This window comes from Propithecus coquereli, unplaced genomic scaffold, assembly GCF_000956105.1.
Source record: "Propithecus coquereli isolate 6110/MARCELLA unplaced genomic scaffold, Pcoq_1.0 Scaffold328, whole genome shotgun sequence".
Taxonomy (NCBI): domain Eukaryota; kingdom Metazoa; phylum Chordata; class Mammalia; order Primates; family Indriidae; genus Propithecus; species Propithecus coquereli.
In genome coordinates, this window is record NW_012148930.1 from 1,850,324 (window position 1) to 1,863,351 (window position 13,028).

General features: G+C 37.7%; 1 protein-coding gene across 1 annotated transcript in view; it reads right to left on the reverse strand.

Annotated features, from left to right (window-relative positions):
* Positions 1–1,069: 1,069 nt before the first annotated feature.
* Positions 1,070–13,028, reverse strand: part of PTPRC (protein tyrosine phosphatase, receptor type, C) — a 77,172-nt gene continuing 65,213 nt past the window's right edge. The window contains exons 23-29 of the mRNA XM_012650452.1: positions 9,728–9,818; positions 8,339–8,472; positions 7,115–7,249; positions 5,346–5,468; positions 4,945–5,123; positions 3,261–3,396; positions 1,070–2,024 (exon numbers count right to left, since the gene is read on the reverse strand). Of these exons, the coding sequence (XP_012505906.1) occupies positions 1,749–2,024; positions 3,261–3,396; positions 4,945–5,123; positions 5,346–5,468; positions 7,115–7,249; positions 8,339–8,472; positions 9,728–9,818 (1,074 nt within the window). The 3' untranslated portion in view covers positions 1,070–1,748. The remainder of the gene's footprint in view (positions 2,025–3,260; positions 3,397–4,944; positions 5,124–5,345; positions 5,469–7,114; positions 7,250–8,338; positions 8,473–9,727; positions 9,819–13,028) is intronic.

The window sequence follows — 13,028 nt, forward strand, 5'->3', positions numbered from 1 at the left end:
CACAAATAAAACAGACACATCCTACTGGTCTACTGAACATGACAACTGCAAAGATTAACTACAGTATCTCGTAAATGGCAACTGATCAAGTTTCAGTAGGAGAAACTGAGGCACAAAAGTTTGAAGGACTACAGAGAGAAGTCAAGTGAGCTTCATTTCTTTCTGCCGCCCGTGATTGGTGATTCTCAACTCCTGTTTTCTCATCGAGTAAAACTAAAGTAATCTTAACATAAATTAGAAACTGCTGCTACATCGTAAAATTTACTTCTTTTTATCTGTTAAGTAATAGCAAGGAACTATATAATAGTGCCAAGATTAATTGCTAATTTTATGTGTTACAACAGTAAAAGAATTAGGAGTAGGGACACAAAATAAATGTGCGTTGAATGGATGGCAATTGATCTGTGTAGTTAAGACGTTTAAAATCAGCCAGGAGAGTGAAGACAGAAAATCAAACGAAACTAAACGTCACGTGTGACCAATATAATAAGCTGATACAGAATTTACCAAAAGGAGTTGTTTTTATTACTTCTTGGAAAATACCCCTGTTCTTGAGTTTTTTTCTAGATCCTAAACAATGTTAGACTATGGGCCTTTTAAAATAACTGGGACCTGTAAAAGTGTAAGTGTTATTAATGGCATTAAACCTATATTTTAATAGGTGCATACATATTTCATATATGAACATGTAACACAATATATTATAAACAAGAAAAGATAATTGAATTTTATTGTGATTATTGATATCAATTCCCAGGAAAAGCCATCTAAGCAATCAAGAAATTCGAAGCAAATGCTCTGTAATGAAAGTTAACGATGGACTTTATAATATGCACATTTCTCATATCAATGTTGAAGTCCATAAAAATAGCTGTATTGGTTTCATGTGTAAATATTTAACACAAATACATCTGTGTGCTTCTATTTTTATATAGTGGGTTTTAATATATATTGCCTTTGTTTATTTTAAATGTATTTATTTAAGTTCAATTGTAACAATTTTTGGTCAAAAATATCAAGCAATGAATTTCAAAGAATAATACATATTGCAAAATAGAATAATCCATATGGCAAAATTGTAAACTGCATATAAAGACTCCAAGAAGCTTCACATGAAATTTTTAAATTAAATACACTTAAAAAGATAATTGGACTAAATGCTGATATCTGGAGTGTAAGATTTCCTAATGTTAATTTACTTAACTTTCTTGCAGTAGGTATGCACACAGGAACACCACTTTTATATGCTCTCTAGAAGTAAAATAGTAACTGCAAGATATATCTGAATAGAACAAGGAGGCCATCTTGAGGCCATTCTAGAAATGTACATGTTGCCATTCTTACAAAGAGCTCAAACATAATTTGATTTAAAAAATAGATGCTTATAGCTAAATTAACACTTTCAATATAAAATGTTTTTTTCTTTAGAAAAACAAAAAGGCAAAGTTTATCAAGAGGATTTAAATTCACTTGAAAGTAGTCTCTCTCGCTGTCTCACACAGGCACACACACATGCAAACACACACGCAAACACACACGCAAAGACTACAAAGTTGTTTTTGCTGAATGATAAAATTTTAAAATTAGCATAGGACTGTACAAAACGTTTCAGCAGAACTATCTTAAATATTTTTCCATGGTAATAAAACAGAAACTTCATTAATCTACTGTATACGTATTTTCCCCTCCTACTTCTAGAAAAATAGACCAGAAAATATAAGTTTTTGAGATGCCATTTACATCTCTTCCTATGTACTCTGAGCTAACGCTGGACTTGCAGGACCATTGGCGGAATGTTCCGGTCCCTCAGTGCCGCTGGTGGGTTCAGAGCCTTCGGCCTCCGTGTTCCCTTCGTAGACCTTCTCCGGGGCATCGAGTGGACTCACGCAATTGGCATCCTGCTTTACTTTGTCCACCTCATTATCATATTCAATTTTGTCTTCCTGCTTGTTGCTTTTCTTTACTTGTCCATTCTGGGCAGGGTAGGTGCTAGCAATGACATCATACAGGAATTGGTATTGCTCCTAGTAGAGGAAAGAAGTGAGAAATTATAATAAATAAAGTTGATAAAATTATTATTTTTTTGCCAGATAAAAATTAACAAGAACTAATAATTTATTTGTGGAAGTCCTGGATGGCAGAAAAGTACTCTGAAATGCTCTCATGAACAGCATTCTAAGTGGCTTCGTTTCTTTCCAGTTCTAAAGGATTGACAGTGGGGTACGTTTCAAACTTGACTTTCAAACTTTTCAAACACCCTGAACTACTGTTCATTCCCCCGACAGGCCGTTCCCACGCCTTTGCCCAGGATGCCGCTTTCTGTGCGTGTCCCCTTGGCCGATGCCTACACGTCATTTGATAATCAGAGCAGGAATCACCACTGTACAAAGCCTGCCCTGATCCCCGTAGGGTCAATTCAACGCCCTCATTTATGTTCTTCTTCTAATTTCTGTCACAGGATAGATTGATTACAAAAACAGAACACTTACTGTCCTCCCTGTGCCCACATTTCTTTGCAAGGTGACCTTGCAGCTCCCTTCAGCGTGAAGTGGAGTCTGTTTCTCTACTTTTCGAATCTGGACTGGCCTTGGGACTTGTTAGGCTAATAAAACACAGCGGAAGGCGTGTTGTGTCCTTCAAGCTGGGCCTCAAGCACGTCTCACACAGACTGTTCTCTCTCTTGAAACTGCCACTTTCACGAGAATAAGCCCAGGCTCGTCTTCTGGATGAGAAGAGACCCACTTGCCCCTGTGGTCACAGCCGCACGGCAGCCGACTGCCAGATACCGCAGCCGAGGTCATTTCAGACCAGTCAGAGCCCAGCAGACACGTGAGCCAGCCTGGTCCCCACGGGCTGAGCCTGACGACATCAGTAGAACAATCCAGCAGATCACTAGACTGTTAAACTATAACTAATGTATTTGTTTAGGCCACTAGATTTGGGGCTGCCTTGTTACACAGCACAACTAATTGATACAGAATTAAGGAAGAGAAATTAAGAAATTCATGAGCATTTAAGGAAATAACACTTCATGAACTGTCACCACAGATCACTGGCAAACTCTAAATTAGGTCTATTATTTATATTGGTAATAATTCAATGTGAATTATCACGTAAAAATGGAAGAGAAAATAGAAGAGAAGGAAAGGAAGGGAAAGGGAAAAATATCAAAGGAAAGGAAAAGAGAGGAGAAGAAAAGAAAGAACACCATCAAAATGAAAATCCAGAGCATGTCAGAAGCAGTGGCGAAGTGTACGTACAAACGTGGAGACCATCCCCGGCCTCGCTTTGCGTAGAGATTTTACTACTTGAAAAACATCCACCACCTCTTCTGTCTCTGCGCTTTCCAGGAGATTTAGCAAAGCACAAACTATTCCTGTTTGCTGAGATCCATCTCTATAAAAGGAAGAAAAGATAAAAAAAGAAAATAATTGTTCTTTACTAAAAATGGTGATATTACAATAAAAACAGAAAGGGAATATATTTTTACTTCATGTTTATTACCATTATTTTATTCCAATCTTTCTTAGGAGCCAAATTATTTATGCTAAATACAATTTTTAGGCAAACTTTTTCAGTTTTAGGCTACAATAATCCTGTAGTTTAAAAAGAATCTGTCATAGGCTTTAAAAATACACTTCTATTTAGTATTTTACAGATTTTGATGCATTTTTATTTATAGCTGAAGTTGTTAGAACCAGTATCATATCACCAATTTGATAGGTGAGGAAACCAAGATTTAGGGAATACAAAGGCATAGCTAAAAACTGATGGACCCAGAAATATCAGACCTTGCATTTTGTAAATTCCTAGACCACATGCGTCTTCTTCTCTTTTCTGCCTTTTACCATGTTTTACAAATGTTTCCATTTCTACCTTAGTAGAAAACTGATACCTGGTGGAATTATTCATTGAAAAGAGGCCAAACAAATAATTTACCAACTATGAGAGCCATAAAACATTATGACAAATATTCAATTTAAACGACGTGTTATCAGCAGGACATGTTATTGTGAGTAACTAAGAGACCTACTGTAGGCATTCAACCATATCCTAAGGAACACATATAGTTTTAAAGCTTAAACTTCCCTTCGTTAGCTTTCTTTCCACACAAATTTCACCTGTGAAATTTCAAATCAATGCTGCAAAGTAGTATATCTCTAAGGGCTTGATTCTAGTATACGCAATTCCAATACTAATGATGAGGGATTTTCAAAAATCCTAAAAACATTTCACTAGATTTCAATTTCTCATTTTATTTTACTGTTTTTCATTTCTCGTTTACTTCAATATACTTTTTCATGTAAACTTTTTATATTATGCATCCTTCTTTCAATATCACTTATTTAGGGTGTATCTATAGACGTAAATTTAAGTGTCTGCATAACAGAAACTAATAAAATCAAGAATTACTTATATTATTACAATCTTTGCCTTCTGTATCAGTTTAGAGGATCAAATGATGGGTTTCACATTGAAGTTGCTAAGCATTGAGATTTCCCCTAATATTTAACTTATGTTTACTGACAGCAAAACATGCAGTCCTCTTAATCCTGTGATACTCAATAGAGTGGTTCAACACATGTAAGTTTATATTTAATGTAATATACGTCTACCTGTCCACTCACATGACCTTCCATTCACTAATTCATTCAGGACAAATGGCATTCCTTGTTCTATGTTAGGTACTAGGGAGTCAAAGATGACAGGACACCAGGTGTTAAGGAACACAGCCTAAAATTATCACACTGTACTAATTTCTATTATGTTTCTGTGATAGTCATGCTGTGGAAACATAGCTGACAGAGTGACCGATGCCACACAAGGTTCACCCTGTGGCTGTGTGTTGTATATATCAGAATAAATACAATTGAAGAGGAAATGGGATCCAGGAAGTCGAGCACTGTGATGACTTTTAGAGCATTTCCTCACAATCCCACCCACCGGCAGTGAATGAGGAGAGGCGCGCTCCTGTGATACTTATTCCCTTCAGAGGAATTCTTCTTGGGAAGTTTTTGTTTGAGGGTCTGAATCATAGAGACTAATTCTTTGGGTTCCGCAGGAAGCTGTTCCATGTTCCAGTTGGTATATTGGTACTGGTGCACGGTGCGAGGGTCTTTTCTCTGAAATCGGAAGGGAAGGGAGTATTAGCTCTAGTGAAGTTCAGCCTATTTTATAATCCGAGAGTCATGTTTTCTTCACAATTACTTTTATTTAAATAATTTAAAAGTTTTACCCTCAAACATTATATAGATGGTGGCTTTGCTTACATAGAGTGATTTATATTAATTTTGCTATCAGATCAATTACATCAATGATATACACTCCTGAAGTTGTTTCTATACCTTGGAATGTCTCAGTTCAAAGACACGGAGGGTATAAGCTGAAGATTTGTTTGTGTCTTTAAGGTCAACTTCTATCTCTCCATATGTTTGCTTTCCTTCTCCCCAGTACTGAGCACAGATTTCCTGGATAAAAAAGAAGAAGGTTCAACAACTTCTGCACAAATGTTCCGTTTACTACGTATAGTATTCACACAATCTCTCTCCCTCTCTCTCTCTCTCGCTCCTTCTCTGTCTCCCCCACACACTTCCTTCTTTTCTATTAAGTGGAAATTATTGTGTTCTAAAATTGAGATATGACCACCAAATCCAAAATTGAAGACTCATTTAACAAATATGTGTATTTCCTTGTGCAAACAAAGGCAACCTGAGGTGGCAAGTGGCCGGGACACCCCGGGAACAGCTCTGTCCCCCCTGGTGTGGGTCTTTGAGATTTATTCCTCCTTTCCATACCCTTATCGTCACCCCCTCAAAATCTGTAGCGGACAGGAACTGTGTCGGTCACAACCCCTCCAATAATAACCCAGGTCCCACTGCCCTCCACTGCGCCTTGAGGAAGGAGGCTGCGTCTTTTGGAGTTGTGACTCTGTCTACTGTTGACCAACCACGACCAGCTCTATGTATGTTAACTGAATATCTAAGTAAGGGGCCGGTCTGAAGAGTATGTGAATCGCAAAAGAGTTTCTTCTCTCTGCAAACTGTTGTCCACCAACCACATTCCCACAATTGCTGGCAATGACAGGCATTCCTATCTGCACTTCCATTCTATTTCCTGGCTTTCATGATTTATATGAAGGAAAAGATGACTGGAGTTCATCTATATGTTCCAAATTCTGAACATATATTCCTTTTTTAAAGAAGAGAAAAACACGTAAAAATAAAAAACAACTTTCTACATACAGAGGAAGTGGATCGGGGTGGGGGGAGGGGGAGGGAGAGAGACAGACAGACATAATAAATCATAAATCTATTGCATGCTTATGAGGTTATTCACTGAATAAGCTTTAACGTGTCAGATAATACAGTAGGTGCTAAAACCAAGTAAGATCTACACACCAGGGAAATTTTAATAATAACTCAAGGTATTAAGGAAAGAATCAAATAAGTGTTACAGTCATTAAGTAAAAGACCAAATTATATCTTAGATTCTCCTCCAACTATAGAATTTTATGGTAATAAATATTCCATTAGAATAAAGAAGGAGGGATACAGATAAAGTTTTCAAGAGTTTTGTCTTGTTAAAAGAATAGGGTCAAAATGGAAAGAGGGCACATTTAGTTATAGGGAACATCAACAAAATTATGATTCAGTTCAGTGACAAGAATGTAAATGATATATTAAGTCTCAGTCAGTAAACCTGCTTGTCCAGAACGGAGAGCACGGAAAACATAAAAATGGGAGGAAGATGAAAAGATACATGAGGGGCTGATTGTGGAGGGTCTTAACTGTCACACAAGTTTGTTTTTACTCTTGAGGAAGACAGAGTGACAATGTAGCTGTTGTAGCTGTTGTTTGTTTGCTGTGACACCGGCGTTGCTGTGGCCCAGACAACCTGTGAGCAGCATGGAGAGGGACGGACGCGAGAGACAGTGAGATCCCAGACACAGCGGGGGAGGCCAACGCGGGAATGAAAGGGCTGAGACGGAACAAATGGAATTGTGTGATGAGGGTCAGAAAGACGTGGGCTCAGCGATCAGGCAAGCGATCCAGGAATAGAGCGTGATATTTTATGACATGAAGACTTTTAAAAAAAGATTCTCAAAAGTACAAACCTGGCCTCCCTGCTCTAACTCCGTCAGCATAACAATCACTTTGACTTTTCTTTGGAAGATCATCTGCCAAAAATCACTAACGGTTTCTTTTAGTGGTCCCTGGGCAGCAATCATCACTTCAGGCTTCCAGTAACTCTTAAAGAAGAAGAAGAAAAAAAAGGGTGGCACTTTGTTATTCCTGCTAACTGAAGAGAGTACCATGGATTCTTAAATAACCACGTGGAAATATAGTTACTCAGTTTGATGTCGATGTTGTTACATAAAAGTATTAAGATTCTTAGGTCTGAGAAACAATGTAATATCTACGTGTAAAACACTTACTCAGATAATGGTAAGTCTTAGCTAATAATGTCAAATAAAGATTAGAACATACTATCTTACAAAATGAACAAGTGTTCTCTTCCAAAAATTACTTTTTTCTCTATAAAGGTTAGTCTGATTCTAGTGATTATAAAAAGGAATTTCCTATTGGGTACAATGCACACTACCTAGGTGATAGGTACAGTACAAGCACAGACTTTACCACTCTACAATATATACATGTGATGGAATTCGACTGGTATCCCCTAAATCTACAGAATTTTTTTCTTAAAAAGGAATTATGTAAACATTTTAAATTACCCTCAGCCTGCCTTTATATTAATTGGTGTCTACACGCTGATATTATAACTTACAATTAAACCAATATTCTATGAAAGTGTGTTTTAAGAAAATTTGGGATAGAAATAAATCCGACTTAGTGTATATGCAGTAAGTATTTACTGAATGACTAAAGTTGCTTTATTTGAATTCTCACTTTATTAAAAAGAAAGGTATGTGGCACAGATTCACTTAAGAATTCAGTTAATCTGAATGAAAAGTTTCTAACTATACAAATATACAAATTTGGCTTTGTTTACAACTTGGGTATCTATGTATAAACATTTTCAGATACATTTGTTCAAATTTTGTTATTTTAAAAATCATTATGATGACAGTCAGATGAGTCATAAAACATAACCAAGAGCATTGTCTTACATTGTATCAGCTCGTTCGGTTTTAATATTTTAAATCTTTCAATAAGTTAAAATATAGCATTAAAAATTGAAACTTTCATGGTCAATCACTATGCAGTTAAGGACCAAACTCATCGTTTTTTATAAAATCACTTAGTAAAAGGCCCTAACAACATCGACATGTTTTCAAAAGGGTTGGGTCCTGAGTGCTGGAGATTCGGGCACCCACCATGATGAAGGAGGCGTTGATGTACTTGCTTGTCTCCTCGGTGTCACTGTCATCCTCCGAGGATTCATCAGAGTCATGCTCGCTCTCCTTGCTCATCTCCAGTTCGTGTCTCAGTGGCACTCTGTTACAGTCATCTGCGTAAGATAGACTCGCAGTAAGTCTTCCTTTAAAACACCAAGTTTCTGCTTCATTGTCAAGTGGAAAGTAAAAAGTATTTCAAAGGGGACAGATGGTATTATGTAAATTTATTGATCTAAATGAAATGAGATCCTACATAAAATTCAGTACTCCCTGATTAAGAAATTATTTTTTAAAAAGTCTAAGAAAAAGAAGTTCCCAAAAGGGTTCCAGCAAAAAACACAGGACATAACTCTATGTTAAGCAACAAATAGATACAATGTTCCATATAGTTATTTAATCTTTGATACATATACTTTAGTTTTCTGTAGAATATCATAATTCTGCTTGATCTCATTTAAAAAATACATAGCTTAGATTGTTTCCTAATTATATCTTATTAACATTAACAGTCTTAAATTGGTATCTCAGATTAATTATTAATTAGTCCAAAATTATTTGGTTCATAATGTCTCGCTGTTTCTAAATTTCATTAATTTATAATATCCTGATCAAATGATCTGATTAACTACATCACCGTCAATTCCGTATCTTAAACTGTATTCATAAGGACTTCTACAGAAATTAGCTAGGTCAACCATGCACTGATCTGATTTATTTGGTTGTCTAGTTTATTAGCTTGGGTTATACTTTATTCACACTAATTTTAGTGTATGCAGCTGAATAAAATTAGAGTTGTACCAGATGTAATCATATCAATATGCTTAAATAGTAGAATTTAAGTCTTGGAAACTACATATTTTGAGCTGTTAAATTTGATGATTGATAGTTCATAGAATATTTTCCCCCTACTTTCAACCTCCCAGCTATAAGGGATGAAAAGAAAATATGAAGTGAACAAATGGATGTAATTTTTTGCTATTTGGCAACTTCCTGGAGTAAACACCAGAAATAAACTAAAATTAAGAGAGAACTGGTAAAAAGAGACTTGATTTTTCTCTCTCAGCTTCAGAGGTTTCATCTTTCTGACAACACATTTCTGGGATAATTGGTAGAAAGAAAACACTGAATATAGTCTATCCTCCAAAGTCCATTGTAAGTGGTTCCAAGAAGGGTTCTAAATATTTTCTATAAGTAAAATTTAAATAACCTATTAACTTCTTCTCTACCATCAACCAAATGTTTAAAACTTGCTTCAAGATCAATTGTGTGTATGTCTGTGTGTGTGTGAGTGTGTGTGTCTCACATTAAACAAATCCAAGAGAGGTTAACTTCATCTGATATAAGAATAAAGTAAAATAAACTACATACATGGGATGACATTAGAATTCCTGTTTTTGTTTTTATTTTCTTCTTGATTTCCAATGTGCTGCGTCCTCCAGCTCCTGTATGAAGGAAGTCTCTGAGAAAAAAAATTAGGACAGAAAACTCCTTTAAAATGTAAATATTGGCTTAGTTTATTATTGTGCCATAAGATGTTCCCTAAAGAAAAACATTTCATTAATTTTGGGTAAATTTGCATATACTCCTTAGAACTCACAGTTTTTAGTTTGCCTCTGAATTTTTCCTTTCAATTGCTCAGATATTTAGTACTTTGAATATGGTAAGTTTGAACTAAAAAGATGTAATTATATAAGAGAATGTGCCTCCTTTCTAAGAGCTGCTTGATAGCAAAGCAGTATAGTTAGTTCTCGCATAAGTTGAAAGCATGAAACTGATGTTGATTATTATCCATCTTGCAAAAGCAATGATAAATTATTCTAAATTATCAGAAATAAACTCTGCAGACACAGCATTCACAGAAGACTTGACACATGCTTCAAAAGTTGACACTTCATTCGTTTGCACCTTCCAGACTGCCTCCCTCTCATGGCAGCTGCTAATCAGTCAGCAGGATCTATCATTGCTGCTGCTGAAGCTCACACATCTTTCCACTTTTCCCTCCTCCTACTTAGTCCAGTCCAGCTTCACTTTTCACTTGGAAAACATCGACACTTACTTACCTTCAATCTTGCTTGCCCTAATCCTTCTAAAATGCAAAACAGAAGATCCCTCTGGCGATCTTCAGTAGCTTCCCATCACTGTTAGGAAGCAGCAAACCTCCTCAGTGTAGCATAAAAAATCTTTACGGACACGCTCCTGACGTCTCTCCAGCCTCCTCCCTACGAGCCAAACTTCGTCCACACTTCAGCTCAAGCAACTTCCTCAATTCTTGGAAAGGCCAAGCTGTTTTTAACTCTCGTCCGGACAAACGTGCTTTTTCTGCCTGAACTACCCTCCCCCCTTTCGGCCACTCTGATGACTTTCTTACCCTTTAGGTATCAGTTTAAATGTCAGTTTCCTCTGGAAGACTTCCCTGCCTAAAGTTTTCTCTTTCCACCAGTCCTTAAATAACTATTTGTCAAGTGAATAATATTTAATAGGAATAATTCTTAATATTCAATATTATGAATAACTTAAACTGAGAAAAGCTCCTCATGTGCAATTCAGTAAGATTTTATACACACACGGAGATGCATGTACATGTGTATGTATCTGTACACACACACATATTTTTTCAATATGGTACCCACTTTCAACACATGGCATCCTATCTCGAACCCCATTTATGTCCGTGTTATTGAATGAAAGGAAACATCACTGAATACCGGGGCGCTTGACCACACCATGAGCTGCTTGGAGGGTCAGATGCCTTGGAGAGCAACACAACACCTGTGCTCTCGTGACAGTGGCTACCCAGCAGCCTCTGCCTTGTAGACAGTACCCAGGGTTACAGGTAGAACTGATGGATCACCTTCGTCTAGGACACAAAGCATTTTCCCTCTTCAACCCCTGCTTGTTTCAACATGTCTAAGCCTCTCAGTGCATCCATCTTCCCCAGATTCCTAAATGATCAGCTATATCCTCAGATACAGCCCTGTCTCTTACATCTCCCCAATCACTGTCTTCCTCTCTGCCGTCGGATCCCCACGGTCTATCATCAGCAAATTCCCATCCATCTTTTGTTTCGTTTTTTTTTTTTTTTTTTTTTCAGCAAGTGAAACTTGGATGTCACTTGAGAACATCACCAAGAACACTGGTAGACCTTTTAAGAAAAAGCTCAATTTCCCCTCACTCCGTTTACCTTACAGCTTGAAGAAAAGGCATGTGTTCTCTTTGTTCACGCTTCTTGCAAACCATTTCTCCTTCAAAAAACCTAAATCTTAGATTTTCTTGCCATCTGTACCACCCTCTCTCCACTACCCTTCACTTGTAGGTGTCAGGTACCAACTTCTGGATTAGATTTGGCTAATCGCGTGCTCTTCTCCTCGAGGTCTGCCGTTGTCCTTGGTTACTCCAACACTGACAAGCGTGATCCATGCAGCACTCTAATCTCACCGCTGAGCTTCCCACCTCCCATGACCTTCCCTTCCACCCTTAGCCATCCACTTCCATCATTCTGCCTCTGTAGGTTTCATTCCAAATGTTGCGTCCCTTCTAAAATCATGATTTCGACCACCCGTTATTGAAAATTATCCGTATTCTTCCTAGTCATCTATTCTAGTACCTTCAAACTAGCCATCTACAAGTCCATCAAAATCTCCAACGTTTTGTCTTCACCACTTTCTCTCACATCCTCCAGGTGGTCACCTCCATAATCGTTCATTCGTAAACATCCTCAACTCCTTTGCCTCCCCACTTCCAGATAGTCACTTTCTAATCTAGGCAGGTTTAACCCACCTATCTGCATACACCACACCTATCCCGAGAGAGCTCAATGTCACTATAGAAAACAATACAACCAACTGACCGATTCCTCTCTAAATTCATGACCATAAATTTCAAGTCATCAAACAATAAATTCTGGCAGTCTTACTACCCTGGCCTGCAGAGATGGTTTTCTTATTTTGAGATAACTAGTTCATACTCTCCCCTTCCTCAAGCATAAAGCTCTTTGCCCAACTCACTACTATACCCCTCAACTCTCAACTGATAATATTGCATCATATTTTCTTGAGAAATGAAAGGCAAGAGCTGCTTCAACTTCCCATCACCAAATTCACCACCCAACTTGCATCTCTACCCTCATTTTCCACCTTCCTGTTTGCTTGGGTGAGATACCTTCACTGTTTCCACCAGGGTTAGAGCCATTATCTGCGATCTGGTTCACACTATCTCATGCTTTCTCCCCACGTCCATTTGCAAATCATTTTGACTCTTGTGCCTAGAATTGTGCTTGACACAAGGCAGAAATTCAATCATATTTGTTCAGTGAAAAAATACTCTCTTTTGGTGAATAAATATTCATTCATAAGAATGCTTAACTTGGCCGGGCGCAGTGGCTCATGCCTGTAATCCTAGCACTCTGGGAGGCCGAGGTGGGCGGATTGTTTGAGCTCAGGAGTTCGAGACCAGCCTGAGCAAGAGCGAGACCCTGTCTCTACTAAAAATAGAAAGAAATTAATTGGACAACTAAAAATACATAGAAAAAATTAGCCGGGCATGGTGGCGCATGCCTGTAGTCCCAGCTACTTGGGAGGCTGAGGCAGAAGGATTGCTTGAGCCCAGGAGTTTGAGGTTGCTGTGAGCTAGGCTGATGCCATGGCACTCTAGCCCGGGTAACACAGTGAGA